Source organism: Filicampus tigris, chromosome 6 (genome assembly GCF_054856515.1).
Source record: "Filicampus tigris isolate MCC_2025a chromosome 6, RoL_Ftig_1.0, whole genome shotgun sequence".
Lineage (NCBI taxonomy): Eukaryota > Metazoa > Chordata > Actinopteri > Syngnathiformes > Syngnathidae > Filicampus > Filicampus tigris.
Window position 1 is genome coordinate 16,636,210 of NC_141222.1, and position 16,139 is coordinate 16,652,348.

At 40.4% G+C, this 16,139-nt stretch overlaps 1 protein-coding gene across 9 annotated transcripts in view; it reads left to right on the plus strand.

The window, feature by feature from the left end:
• The window catches only part of lrba (LPS-responsive vesicle trafficking, beach and anchor containing), a 231,251-nt gene that overhangs the window by 97,004 nt on the left and 118,108 nt on the right, over window positions 1–16,139 (plus strand). For all 9 annotated transcript variants that reach the window (XM_086032881.1, XM_086032886.1, XM_086032889.1 and 6 more), the window contains exon 36: window positions 9,896–10,062. In XM_086032881.1, coding sequence (XP_085889007.1) covers window positions 9,896–10,062 — 167 coding nt within the window. The remainder of the gene's footprint in view (window positions 1–9,895; window positions 10,063–16,139) is intronic.

A 16,139-nucleotide genomic window follows, 5' to 3' on the forward strand; every position in this document is an offset into this window, starting at 1 on the left:
TCCAAATGTGTGAGTGTCGATCGAGACCTACTCCATGTATAAATACAATTTAATTCAAATTTAATGTATAATGTAAAAAAAAAAAAAAAAAAAAAATATCACTTAAAAATCAACGATGAAGCGTTGGCGCGGAAGATGGAGCGCGATACAGTGGTTCACTGTAGGCCTAAATTCTTCTCCACCGAACGTAGTCTTGTCTATGTGACACGTTGCATGGAACTCCACGGGATGGAACTGAGTAATCTTTGTACTGGGGAGTGAGTTATTACGACGGTCTTGAAGCGAACTAGAGATGAAGATAACTTGAAGTGGGGCTGGTGAGGTGGGGAAATCCAATTACCTTTTCAGGTTCTTTATCTAATAGGATCCGTAATGTGAAGGGAATCTGCACATCACAACGCAACAAATGATAGACGGCGATATCTCACCGGGGAGCCGGAAAAGAGAGGGCGTCCGCGAGATAGGAAAACAGAACAGGGGGGTGTTGAGCGGGAGAAATCGAAGTCCCTCTTTTTATGGGGCTGTTCATTAGGGATGAAATGTGGTGCTCTCAGGGCCACAAGGGCAGATAATAAGGTCCAGATAGGGAAGAGTGAGCAAGACCCATGTCATTTCTATTCTTTCTCATCCCTTTTTTTCTTCACTTTTTTTTATACACACCCTCAATTTATCCTCCCGCTGTTTTATGGAGTAATTGAATTGGCGCTTGGAGCGATACAATGAAAGCCAGACGATAGCACGCTAATTAATGTTTGGCGTCATTGTCTTTCCTCCGCTGAGCTTGTAAAATGATCCGAGCCCTCCCGCTCCAAATTAATGGCATTAACATTGAGCCGATGATTCTTGCAGTGTATTATCCCGGCGCTGTTATGTGATGCCCCTTAAATATAAAAGAAAATTGTTGAAAGGAAAGTTTACAAAGTGTGAAACAATATTACCAAATCCCTAATGTAGTTTTATTTTATTTTTTAAATTTTTAATTATGTTTAACTTATCTTGCTTTTAATCTTTTAATCTAATTATTCTACATGATTTTGATTTTTTTAATTCTTAATGTTTTAGTTCTCTTTTTGTATGCTTTTGATGTTTTATGTAAAGTACTTTGAAATTTTCTTGTGCATGAAATGTGCAATATAAATAAACTTGCCTTTAGAAAACTACATTCCAGAAATCCCAAACTAAATTACATTTCAAAACACATATTTTACAAGAGCAAAAATCAACTTACAATACATGAAAGAACTGCGCAAATTTTTAAAGCACATTTTTAAAGGTTAACCCATTAAGGCTGGGAGCGCATAACCACATTTCTACGACTAGAGCCGGCAGTGCTGTTGCGTCTTTCTACCTTTAATACCGGGAGAGCGGATACGTTTTTTCTTTTTTTGATCCAATTCTCTGGGTCTTAGCCAATGAAATGCAACAGAATATACAGGTGACGGTGTCATGACAGCGCGGAGGATGTACCGGAATTTTTTCAGGCATTAATGGCGATGCATGCGATCGCGGAAGCTCTGAAATTAGTGATGGCAGTGAAAAATACAGCGCAGGCTTGTGGACTTTGAACCATTGGGACCAGTCAAACTTAATATATGGTTAAGATATATGTTTGTAGACAATGACGATAACAACGTCTATATAACCGAATAGAGGATGGGAATGGGAAAGCGCTCGATTTAATAAAATAGAATAAAAATAGTGCTGCACTGACACTTTATTTTTACATCTTCGATTGAAACAGTAAATAATAATAAACTCGGGCCTGTGTGAAAGCCACGTCTAAGCTCTCAAATTCTTTTGGAATGATGTTTATGTTTGTTATGTTTTCTGCTGCAGGGGCTGAGATATCAATTATTTTGTAGGTGTTCAATTTCTGGGAGAATTTCAGGTTTTCAATGGTAATTCCAAAGATGACCTTAGGTTTTGGGGAGCTGTTGAGCCAGGTTCTTTTGGCTGTCATGGGTTAAATGACCAAATCTGAAAACATTTCGGCAAATCAAAATTTCAACAATACCCCAAAACAAAATTACACAGTCAAATACACCTTTACAGAAGTAGAAACAAATTTACCAATTGTCACAAATTTACACGATGTGCAACACAGCTACATATTGTGAAACTCCAACAGTCAATTTTACAAAATGTTTAACAAATCTACAAAAGATTTCACCAATGTACAATAAGCAAAAAAATATTAGAATGCCCAACAATCATGACTGTAAAATTTGCCTGCAGGAACGCTGTAATAATTTGAAACAACTTAACAAAATGTGATAGCAAAGACATTTGCATCACATTTACCCAATCCAACATCTCCAAAAGAAATTTGGGAGAACAAAACTGCAAAACGTAAAAGTTATCTTGTGAAACACACACTTATCAAATGTGAACCAAATTAAAACAGAAGAAACCTAAATGACATACATTAATGAATACACTGTAAAACGCAGATTTACGAAACCAAAACAAATGTACAAATGCACAACCCCTTTACCAAATCTGGAACAAATTTACCCTAGGGAAAATAAAATAACAAAACCCCAATGTTATTTTGCATTCACAAAGTATGAAACAACACTTGGCAAATTAAATAAAAAAAAAACCCATAAATAAATAAAAATCAAGGCAGTGCCCACCCTTTTACTGGCTGCAAGCGTCATATAAAGACAGAATCTCCTTAAAGTGGGTCAATTCTAGTATCCAACTTTTAACCTGCTCGCAATGATTTGACCCTTTTATTGTTGCAATTGAACCAATTGCTGTAACACACTTGTCGCGGCAGAAAGCCCCAACTCCCATAGGCTATTTTTACATCCTTGTGACTGACAGCTGCCACCGACTGTGGACAAGCTGTCATGTCCAAACAGTGACACAGTACATCATTATTGGAAAATCTCATGTCCAGACAGCACTAGTTTAACAGTGCCGATTTAAGTGCAGTATTGGTCTTACTACGAAACACTGGCTCTATAGTCACAATATACAGTCTATTTCATCACGGCATGTTTTGCTATCTCTTTTGTGTTGTACAAGCATTTCCCGGCAGACTGCAGTGCAAGACCATCGGGGTAACACAACTGTGTCAGTCCTGCTGTCTTGTCAGTGTAATGAAGTCTCATGGTACCTCCTCTGCAGCTCATTTCATTGTGCGAGTCTGACTGACCACACCCCCACCTCTCCATCTAAAGACGTGACCAGTACAGTCCCTTTGGTCGAGCTGAGTGCCGCACTACCATTGGATTGTTATCCAGCTTGGGTGGAGTTGTCTATAACAAAAGCACTCTCTGTTGCTCTTTGTTTGTGCCAGAGACTAATAAACTGGACCCTAGATAATGGAAAGAGTTTTGCAGCTCAAGGAATGAATAGAATACCAATGCTTGCCTCCAAGTGCCGCATTTGTGTTTGTCCGAAGTGCCAGTTTCTACAGTCCTCAAGGTGGGCTCTGACAATGTAGGCAGTAGTGTTGTCCTGGGGATGACCGACACAGTACATCACACACAATGTAATCTGTAGGACCAAGACTGACCTGTGAGAGGCAGCATGATGCCACAGCACCAGACTGCTAGAAAATAAGTGCAGTCATAAAAGAAGAAATAGAAGAACTTGCGGGCTTCAGGGAACTTCCTGATTGGCTATCGGTCCGTTTCACATCATAATCACAGGTCAGCCCAACTCAGTGTTGTCCTCACACATGAGGATTTGCCATTGCAAATATTAATCAGATAATAAAAAAATGATAAACTTTCGGAGACCTCCGACAGCCGAATATAAAATCGAAAGAAAGGAAAATACTCAAATTGTTGTAATTTGTCCAATAGATGGCTGCTTCAAACGAAAACGTCTGCATTCCTGTTTAATTGCGGAACTTTAGACATTTTCATGTATCCTGTTATGATTGACCTGTCCACACAATTTGACATCAATGGTTGCTACTGTTGTCTTGGATTTTTTTCCCCCAAAAATTTGAACGCGGCTTTTTCACGAAACTCACCCCCAAAATTGGTTGCTACCAACCGAAATAGCTCCTTTCCTGTTAGGTGGGTCCTCGTATTTTTTTGTCATGATAGACAGATTCTCCCATTTTTTTTTGTCAGTCAGGGAAACTGATGTTGGCTGCTATTTTACTTTCCAGGTCACCTTGTAGCCATAAGCTTCACACGTGCATATACAGACTCAACAGAATGCTCCTGCATGCAAATAAAGAGGGAGTGTGTGAGTTCACTCTCATCATTATCTAAATGCTGCACTTGTCACATGATGCGTCCTCCTCCTCCTCTTCATCTCTGTGGGTTGTGAGGGTTAACCAGCATAATTGGCAGGAGAACAGAGTCTCATTACACCGTATCAACCCTCTGTTTATCAATTAGAGTGACAGAGAAAGGTCTAGGGGTGTTGCCGCATACAAAAAAAAAGGAGTGAAGATGGGGATTTAAGGCTCTTGTTTGAAAACACGAGCATGCTTGATTTGCAATCTCTTGACGCTCGGCGGCACAGCCGTCGGGCCGTCGCTCCGCGAGGGTCTCCAATTTCTCACGTGCGTTGACAAGTACTCCCCCGGGGTTTGGTTTACAACAAACAGGGTCCGGATGATGGCGCGGAATCTGCCTTGTCCATTTCTGATAGACCAGAATGAAAATACATGGGAAAACCACAAAATGGGGTTATAGGGAGACAAGGGGGGATGGAGAATGGGAGTCCGTCAATTGTTTTTTTCTAAAAAAGAAGAAAAGAAAAAGACCTTCTTGCACTTGATCCCTTGCCCCATAGTTTCCAAATTGCAACATAAAACATCACCGGGGAATTCAGACAATGGGCACGACGGGGAGAAAAATGAGGGTTTAAAAGAACAATGGCGAACAAAAGTCAGCAAATGACAATGGCTGACAGCCACTTCAATTCTGGAATGATGCTGCTGTCATGCTGCCGCTCCACACTATTGATTTTTTTTTTTTTTTTTCCCCCTCTCTCGGGGGTGAAAAAAATAAAATCTAATCCAGTTGAAAGAGATCCCTGCTAGCGGCCATCAAGGTTAATGCAGCACAAAGTATCTTCCTCTTCTTCCTCTTCCTCTTGCGTTGTCTTTAATGGAATGGTCACCGCGCTGCGATGGCAGCCTCTTCATCTCTTCCGCCCAAAAAGAAACCCTCTATTCCATCACTTCACGTTTGTTGCCATCTTTGCATGCAGACTTCAGAGTCAAGGTCATGCCATGTGAACAGTACTGTACACTAAACTGTAACATGGTAAAAAGTGGGAAAAATAGTGTAATTGATTGAATGGCTGATTTCAGCAGTAGCGCAGGGATACAGCTAAGGGTCCTAAAAGGGACAACATTGGCCGCCGTGATTCTTTTTGTCAGCTACTGGATCCTAAAAGGGGCCATATAAGGCGACGTATTTAGTCCGGCCGCGGTGAGGGCTACGTTTCACATCAGCCACGGTGAGTCTTTGGTTTAAGATGCTAGACGGACCCGCCGAGAGGCGATTAGTATTTGATCCGGCTTGATTGGCAACTTTTAGTAAAATGCCCACCTTTGGCATTTCTGGTGCATGGCTCCCATTCAGCCACTCCACAAATTCAAGTGCAAAAACGGATCTTAAAACTGTACAAATGTAACCTTGGACTGTCTGATTCAGCATGGTTTGGTCTCTATGTTGCCACTTTGTACCATGATGTGTTTTTTGGAGATAATCCCTGTTCTTTCCAGCTCACAGTCACTTCCCGGACGATCCCTCCCTCCTCCTCTCGAAAATACATCCACTGTTATTTATTTGACCAGTGAAGGAATTGCGGGAGACGCAAATTTGCGTAATTGACTCGATTAATGCCAACTGGTATCCTTTGGTCTTTGCCTAGGTGCTGTCTGCTAAAGAAGGCTAGGTCCTGGAAGGTGCTGCCCACTATTAAAGTGTCGCGAGTCATCACAGCAAAGTCACACTCAGTTTTGGGAAATGCCAGCACAAGTATTTAGGGCCCAAGCGCCAGATGCTGTTTATTATCATTCAGACGAATTGATGGCATTTGGGGGGCCTCTGCATGCGGGAAAACTCACTAATTTGTGTGTACTGGGGAAAATTCACCCCTTTAATAAAAATATGCCTCCAACACCAGTTTCACAGATCAACACGAAACTGGGTGGACTGTCATAACAGCGTGCATGAAAAAAGTCTCAAGGACCCATGCTTGAAATCGAAGTGCAAGTCAGCCATTTTGGCTTGAAGAAACCATTTTGAGGCAAATTTCAAGAAAAAAAGAGCTTTGAAAGTAGGAGAAAATTTGCCCACGACACCAATCTTCTCAATCAACACGAACTTGGATTGCTTTATCATAAGGTTTATCGTAACGAGATGCATGAAAAAAATCTCAAGGGCTTATGGCCAAATTTTGAACAGCAGGTCAGCAGTTTTAGTTAAAAGCATCCATTTTTGGGGCGAGTTACATTAAAAGAAATGGTCTGGAAAGTTAGAAAAATGTTTACTCTCAACACCCATCCCCCGCATCTACACAAAATTGGGTGGAAATGTCCCTAATAACAGGATGCCCAAAAAAGTCTCAAGGACCCATGCCTGAAATTGAACAGAAGTTATGCAATACAATACAATACAACTTTATTTATGTAGCGCGTTTCATAACAGCTACAGCTGGAACATAGCACTTTACATTAGAACAACAAAATAGCAACAATATAACAAGTGAAAGCAATACATTAAAACACAAAATACAATAGACACCGTAAAAGAGCAGAAAACCGTCAGTCTGACAAAAGCCAAAGAATAGAAATGTGTCATCAAACAGGTTTTAAAAATGGACGGAGAGGGCGCTTGCCTAACATTCAATGGAAGGTCATTCCAAAGGGAAGGACCAGCAACACAAAAGGCTCTATCCCCTCTGAGGCACTGCTTAGTCCTCGGCACCTCGAGCAGCGCCCGTTCCACAGACCCGAGGCACCGGGAAGGTGCGTAGGAGTGGAGGAGGTCGGAGAGGTACGCCGAGGCGAGGCCATTTAAAGACTTGTAAACAAATAGAAGTAACTTAAAATGAACCCTAAAATGCACTGGGAGCCAGTGAACCAACTCCATTTTAGCCATTTTAGTTTGGAGCAGCCATTGCGCTGGTGAATACCATGAAAAGGGCCGGAAAAGTTAGGGGGGAAAAAATGCCCAGAGTCAACGGTTTCACTGGTAACCCACACGTTTGGGTAGACACATCTATTATAATAGGATACACAAAGTCACAAGGACTCATGCCCGAAATTGAACAGGAAGCCGGCTGTTTTGGGGATGAGGTCAATGAAAAAGGGGCCTGGAAAGTTACATTTTTGCCGAGCTACCGAAAGAGGCATGTTTGTCAAGCGACCCGGAACATTTAATTTAGTTTGCGTGCTTCCCTCAACATTCCCGCAAAGAGACTGGCGTGTCTGTCTTTTTCGTTATGTTGACCTTCATTAACATTTTAAAGTCCACTTTATGGGAGTGACCTGGGTAGTTAACTGCTATTTCTTGTCTCCGCTTATAAACAAGCCTAACGCTGTGGTTTCATGGTGCTTGCTATGTGTTTTGGATGGTAATCCTGAGGGTGAGGCTTTGAATTTGAACCATTCCTACCTTGGCTTTGGTCAAGAGAAGGCTCAATGAAGTGTTTGTTTATGCTCATGCCATCACACTGAAGACTTTGCAAATCCCTGACAAGAGCAAGACCAGTGTAATGGAATTTTTACCATAAGGCCCTAATAGATGTATTAACATAATAATGCACTTATTTTTTACTTGATGAAGCAGCATGTGGCTCATCACCCAAGGTTATCTGCTCTATGCAGTCTCTCAACTCTCTGTGTTTCCCAGTCTTTATTACAAAAATATAGAAAATATTACCACAACACTTATTTGCTGCTTAAGGTTGCCCTCAGCTTTCTTTACAAATATTGGCAAATCTGTTTAAAATACGTATTCAAACTACAGTTTTTCTTAATCAACTCATTTACTGCCATTGAGGAATTTACTTTCCAGCCATTCACTCCCAGGAACTTATTTATATTTTTTTCAAATGTTAGGTGAAATGTTAGGTCTGAAAATGTCTGGCACTGAATGAGTTAATATTCAGTTTTATATTTTATTTTAAGATTGTTGATCATAATTATATTTGAAAAGTTATCATGTAATTTATGATATTCATAATACATAAATATACGCAGTAACGCCTAATAGGACAAGCTGAATGTCGCAACAACATCAGCATAGTCTTTAATAATTGAACAGTGTTTATGAATACATAAACGACTTACCTTCTTGATATTATGATAGTTTTATCATTTAAGGGTATTCCCTCAAATGTACATTTTGTACATTTTCCCTTTTACATTGGCGCCTGGACTTCCTCTGAAGAAGACAGATGGTCACATGACGCTCGCAGCCACCATTTTGTGGCCTGGATTCCAAACGTTTACCCAGCCATCCTTTCTTCTCCCCGTTGTACTCCCTTTGCTCATCACATTTGCCCGGAGGGTCAAGGCCCACTCTGATGGCGCACAAAGAGACATAGATTGATAATTAAGCCGCTTACACCCGAAGAAAAAGCCTCCTCTAATGTGATTTATATCTATGGATCTTCTGTCAGATATGAAGAGGAAGCAATTTATGATGTGAACTTTTGGCAAATGCGTTTTTAACCATCTGCCATATATCATTGTCTCATAAGACTAATTTTATTACAGGATACGCAGAAAGTCAACATGCTCGTGACTTAAGTTGTGAACTGGTTCCAAACAGGAAAAACGCTGGTTCAGAAGCTCAATCCCGATAACATATTCCGACAGAGAAAAATGCCCTCGCTATCGTGTGATTGGGTGTGCCGCGGGGCACTAGTCACCATGTGTCCACCGTTATTAATCAACATGACACCAGGACTGAAATGACCAAACCTGCACTTTTGTCACTCTCCTCAACTCTGAGAACTTCAACGGAATTATTGAATAGCACCGCTACGGGGGTGCGCTGTAATTAAAACTGTTATGGCATCCTGGTAGAATGATTTTACAGTTACAGGTGTATAAAAATATGAAACATGCTTTTTTTGGAGGATGTGCTTGAAGGCGTATGCAGCAGTAGGGACTGAGCGCTGTGCGCACACATTTTTTATCTGTCCTATTTCATTCGTGCTTCTTTCGCGCGTCTAACTAGGAATCAAAACTTAGCACCGACGTTCTAAAATCCAAACGATTCTGGGAGAACCGGAATGATGGTCACGGTTCCACTCGATTCACGGTTATCGATGCCCAATCCTAGTAATAATGACATAATTACACATAATACTAGTGTGCTTTTTAATTATCGAAAGTTTCCCACCCCTTAAGAAATGTTGATGGGGATCTGTGCCTTAAAACGTTTGGGAACAGCTCCATTTAAGCGGATGTCAACCCAAAAGAACATGTTCAATGCGGGCCCACTAGTTAAAACATGGCATTCTGATTAATATTGCGTTTGTGGAATATGAGTTTAGCAGCAAACTCTACTCGTTTTTAGCCATCTCGGGGTCGGCCATTTTGTCACTTCTGTCGACTGAAAATGACATCACAGATGCTCAGGGCTCATAACGACCAATCACAGCTCACTTTCTGAAGCTTTTAATATCTTGAAAGGGGTATGTTCTTAAAATGTATTTTTGAAAGACATTTATATTTAGTTTACTGCACGTGTCATTGCCTTTTGTCCATGGTGTATCTCGTAGTTCATAGCGGTCATATTTTTGGAGGACGTACGCAAGGTAAATGGGGTACGTCATCTGTCCGGATTTTGAATGTGGTGTGCTCCTTAAAAACTTTTGGAAAGTGGGGATGCGTCAGAGTTCTTCAACAATTTAACCCATCACCACCCTTTTTTTCCTCTTGTCTTTCCTCTAGTCCAACTGTGCTCAGTACTCGGCCGAGAAGCGCGACGAGGAGAAAATGTGCGACCACCTGATACGCGCCGCCAAGTACAGAGACCACGTGACGGCCGCGCAGCTCATCCAGAAGATCGTCAACATCCTCACCGACAAACACGGTGCATGGGGATCCTCCTCTGGCAGGTACTTCGCATCATTGAATTTCTGTGCTGATTGGCTAAGAGAAGTCACGTGGTTCACCAGGCTTGGATTACTTTTCTTTAAACTTTGTAATGTATTTTTTCAAATGTTATTTTCGTTTTTTCCCCATTTCATTCTGTTTTCATCTTCAGACAATTGAAAGTAGCAAAAAACATATTAGACAATAAAAGACGTTAAAAAATATGAATAAAAACCAAGAAAATATAAGATGAGAAATGCACATTTGACCAAAAGACTGAACTATTGGACAAAACAGTTTCGAAATATTAGACAAAATGGAAAAAAATGTTACATTTAAAATAATACTTAACACAAATATATTACAAGAAAAATATGAAATATTAGATATAAGACAAGAAAGATTTTAGAAAGTTAATACAAATTTAAAGCCCCCCCCAAAATTGCATTGGATAAAAAGGATGGTAGAAACCGCAAAGCCGCAATCTTCAGACAGTCTGTATTTGTAGCCTCTTTTGTTTCCCTACCCATTCTATCGTCTTGTACTTCCATGTCCACACCTCGCTCTTTCCTGGTCGCATTTTCTTTTGCTGTTGTAGTGTACATTCACAAAAGGGAAGGCCGTTCAATTTCAAATGGAAGCTGGTGTTCTCCACAAGCCCGGCCTCAAAGTCTCCCATTACCGACCGTGGCGGCTATTGATGCTTTTCCTAATGGCCGCCGATGGGCGCGCCAAGCCATTGGCGCGGGGCCTTGCAGCTTCGCCGCTCTTTTCATAAATCACAATCAGTCCGGAGCCGTTACGTCAATATTTTTGGTCAATTACTGTGAAGGTCAGGTGGCACGGCTTTCGCACCAGAGCGGCAGAGAGCTATGCGGGCCTTTCATTGGGGAACATCTGGTGCGGAGAAAATCGTAAAAAAGGAACACCTGCAGCCCCATGTGAGGGATATTTTTAATGCACACACAAAAAAACAGTATTAGACACCCAAAAAAATGTTTAAGAAAATACACAAAAAGTAGGTGGTTTAAAAACAAAACATTAACGATTTTAGACAGACAATCGGGAAAAGGTATACAAATAGAGTATAATAAATATTGCACATTTTTTAAAATATATTTTGGATTTTTTTTTCCAAATATTAAAAACTTGTAATAATAATTTAAATTCCCAAAAAAGTATTAGTTGAAAAATACACTAATATTCGTAAAGCAGAAACAATTATATTTTTTTAAATTTAGAGGAAAACCAAAATATGAATCGAAAAATAAACACATAAAACAAAAAAATGCAAAGATAATAAAAATACACATTTGTAATCTTTTTGCGCAAATACAAATGATTAAAAATCTCTGAAATGAAAATTAGATTACAATATCAAATGCTAAATTTAAAAGTATCAAAAAATACATCCATTAGGAAAATGTCACAAATGAAAAATAATACAAGGTTATTCAATTAAAAGTATACAAAATACAAAAACATTTAGTTAAGTTTACATGATACAAAAATATTAGTAGAAAAATTAAAAAATACAAAGGAAATATATAAATAATTATATAATGAAAAATACAATAAATGTAGGAAAAATAACCCAAATATTCAAAATAAATTACAAAAGACATTAGGGGAAAGATACAAACATGTGAAACAAAATACAAGTTAATACAGAATATTTGACAAAAACAAGGTTTAGACAAAGAAACTTCAGAAACATTACAAAATAATATACAATATTTATAGAACAACACACAAATATTTGAAAAATTACTATTACACTAATAAAATACACAGATTAACAACTACGGTATCAGATACCTAACCCCCCGCCCCAAAAAAAAAAAAATACAGCAATGGAACCAATGAGGCCAATTGTTGAAGTTGGCCCATGAAAATGAAAAGGAACGTGTACCGGCAGCCTCTTGAGCAAGGCATTCTTCAAATCAAACAAAGACAAAATGCAGCCACTTTACAACCGTTTTGCGGCAATCTCCTGCCATTAAAAAAAACAACAACAACAACATATTCCCCGAAGTTTCCCTTCAATAAAGATCGGGGAATGAAAATATTATCTCCCCGCTGGCTGCTGGGAATTGTTGCCGCCGTCTAATATCACTATGACCCGCCTGAACGCAATTTGTGTCTTAATATCCAACTTCCCAGCAGTCGCGGCCTCGAGAGGAAACAGCCGTTATGTGAATTGTAATATTTTTTTCCCTCCTCCGTCTTTATGTTTGTGCGCTTCATTCCCATTGAGGATTCCCGTCCGACAGACAAAAGACAGCATTTGTCATTTTCCGCACTCTTGTCTGTCACGTCCCGCGTCAGGATGTCTCACAGAAAGCGGACGGGTAGGGACTACCTGTTCATCCGTACATGTCGGCCTGTCCTAGTTCCTGGAGTGAAAGTGAGCATCATGCAGTGTGTGCTTTGACGCAGTCTATTCACGCCGTGTTTATTCGGGTCAGGATCCGTCGTTCATATAAAGTCGGTCAATATGATGGAGGACGCCGCCTTGTGGTCTCTGGGGACACGCTGTACCCTTCTTCCTTCTTTCTCCTCCTCATTTTCACTGCGTTCTAGGCTGACTAATATAGCATGTATTCAAGATTATTGTTGCTCATCAGGGGGCGCTACAGTTGATTTGTCCCTCATGGCCGGTATACCCGACAAAATGCCGGTTGGGCACATAACTTGGTTTCATGGTAACGGTTTGGAGCCCAGCTTTGAACCCTCAATCTCAGTACTGCTCGGCCACCGAGCACATTTTATGACCTTTAAAATTGGAAAATTAGAAACTGCAAGAAAGTCAGGTCAAGTTTATTTACATAGCCCTTTTTGACGAAATAGTCTGTAAAGGCTTCTCATCAGGTAGACTCCTCCGGGAAAGTAGTTCTTCTCAAGACACTGTCCCGTTCCATCATCCACAGCAACACGTCCAGGGAAGTGGTCCTCCTCAGGAAGGAAGGGCCATGAAAGAAGCCAAATGTCTCGAGTAAAGATTGAACCATTTCTACACTCGTAGCTGCTCTAAAATCTGCAGAAAGGACATTTCACAGTACTGGAGCCCGATTAGAGAATGCTCTCGAAGTTGCTGACTTCTTTTGAGCTTTCTCGAGCAGTAAATTCTCCAATAAAAGAAAAACAGGAAAAAGAATAGAATAACACGGGTGTCATACTCATTTTTGTCGTGGGCCACGTCGTAGTTCTGATTTCACTCGGAGGACCGTTATGACTGCTAACTCGTGTAAATGTATGATTGTCTTATACACAACTAATTGATGGATCACTGGTTTTGAAATAAGAAGCCGGCAAATAGTTTGCTCAACTATTTTTCAATCTATTTTAAAGGAAGGATTGGTAACACATGCTTGAAATATCTAATAAGTTGTTAACAGTGATGACAATTTTAAAAAAGCATGTCAAATCAACACATGATTTGTCTTCATAAAATGTTGGCGTGGGCCGGATGTGGCCCCCGGGCCTTGAGTTTGACAGTGGAATAACTGGAATGACATCTTCAAACATTGATAAACAACTTTTGTTTATTAACAAATTGTGTCTTCTCTGTAGGAAGGATAAGTCAATAGTTTTTTTTCTTCTTGAACGGAAAGTGCAACATTAATAGTTTGTCTTCATATATGTGCACCATCAACATTCTTCTTTTTAGGAAATGAACAGTGTAGACAAGTACAACTGCAACAGTTTTAACAGTCTTACTATTCTTCTATATTACTGCATGAGGCCAAGTGTGCCATGCTGCCAAAAGCATATCGCTTCCCATGAGGCAAACTAGCCAGAGGCTGAGCTGCGCTGTTTGTGTTTACGGCAGTAAATCTTCTTTGTGGCGAGTTGCACCTTCTGTCCTTTAGCTAATTGTTCTGCGTACTGAAAAATCTGAATGCATATACCTTTACAACCACACTAGCAGGTACTATTAGCAGGGTACCTACTCAGCAGGGTTCCGGGTGTACGCCATATGAGTGACGCAAACCAAAACGGGTGGTGCAGATTGGAGCAATCAAGGACACGCTGCTCGAGATGATACAAATAAAACTTGATTGTTTTAATGAGCAATTTCCTTTTATCATAGACATTACATCCTGAACAACTCTTGAGGATACCCATAGGAATACAACCCATTTCTCTTGTTTTTGTCTTGCTTTTTTATGGCCACATCAGCATCCCTTTTTATACAGGCTTTATTCCGGGGCTCCTCACCTCCGTGCCGTCCCCCACACCCCCACCCCGCCTCCTCTTTTTCGTCTCCCTCATACAAGCAGCTCATTTTCTGCAGCAGAGGCGCTCTAATGGACACCCTTAGGCTAGAGGCTTCCCAGCCGAGGGACATCCATCTTTTTGGCTTGTCACACTCCCGCCCGGCGAAAAATCTTTGTGATGTGCACTCCAATTTTTCCCCACTAAATCAAATCTTCTACCCCTTCAGAAAAAGACGAATGCTCTGCGAGGTCGGCGCGCCGCCGAGGAAATCAATACGGGCAAAATTTAAACAGTATGGCCCGTATCGATCGTTAGATGGGAATCGGACAGCTTTGTAACCGCTCTGCCGGACAGTTAGCTGACCTGTAATGGACAAACTATTGATATTAGCATGACTGTTTCATGCTGTGCTGTGTCATTTTTGCCTCTATGCCCCTCGGAGAAAGAAGTAGAGCACTCTCAAATAGACTCAAAAAATACAACAAAACGCATTCAAAACCAGTTGAATATACATTTTTCTGTTGTTTTTGAATGTTTTCGTTCTTTTTGCTTTAACGTGAATTTCCTTATCAGAAGTGCACCGCATACCATAAATAATATGGACAGTAGAATATTTAAAGAAAATAAACCAAATGACATCCTTGCTTGAAGGATTCAGAAAACGATTATTTGAATTTAGAAAAAAATTTTGAATTATTAAAATGATTTTGTTCAAATTCAAGGATGGCACAAAACTGCTGAACAGCCAATCAACATTTAGTGCAAGAACTCATTTTCGGGATTTTTTTTTCAACAAAAATCAACTCACTCAAAATTTTAGTATTATTAAGATGCTTCTTCTGTGTATCATTCCAAATCCGCAAAAAAATGTATTAGGCCTACTCATGTTCTACTATAGGGGCAATAAAAGACTTGGTGTAACCGCAAGCAAGCCATGTTTGCCATCTAGTAGTGAATATTACAGTTCGGCATTAGCATGTTCTCAGATTTTTCTTTCTTTTTTTTAAAAAAATATTTAACATACAGTATATTGAATGTTTATCAGTGTTTTCTGAAGAATTTTTGTCAAGTCGAAGTGTTCATGGAAATATAGAAAAAAGTCAGATACTGCTGAACTGTACTTGAGCAGGAATTCTTCCAAGTACCACTAGAATGAGTTGCAGTACCAATTGTGGTACCACAATTGGAGAATCACTGTTCTCTGGAATTCGCCCAAATGAGCCCCAATCAGACGCTGGTATCCTATCCTGTTGTGTGATGCTAAATTGCGAGGTTTATTTGCCTATGCCCTCTAATATGGGCGGAGCTTGGCATCGAGGTTGATGCTTGTTTTGAGGATTGACCATGAAATTGACTTGAGGAAAAGGCCTTGTAAAGCTTCACACTTCTTCTGGCAATCCTTCTGTAGACAGTGCACACTCCATGGCGAGGACAGTCGTGTTCACATCACAAGACAAATGTGCGCATGAGAAGCTGCGGCAGCTTGATGAATCTCTCCCGGGACGCTCCTCCGTTCCAGACCTAAATCACAATTATGATACATAATTGTGAATGTATCGCACGCGTTCAAGCCGAGGCCTGCACTATGTCTATGTCGCCTCTTCGCGTTCAAATTATTATTATTTTTTTTGTGTGCTACCGGCGCAGGGTTGAAAAAGGAAATAGGACTTCAGACGTCAATGGAGATTATCATCTTTTAGTGTACATGGACCCTCGGAAATGCGTGACACGACACGGGCAGGAAGACAGAGAGAGGACGGATGAAAGGCAGAGTGAAAGACTAATCTAAAGTGGAGATAAAGACAACATCCTTTCCTCTGGTCGCAGTGTACATCAGCGAGTGTACAAATCTGCATGTAAAAGGATCGGCGGTGTTGTT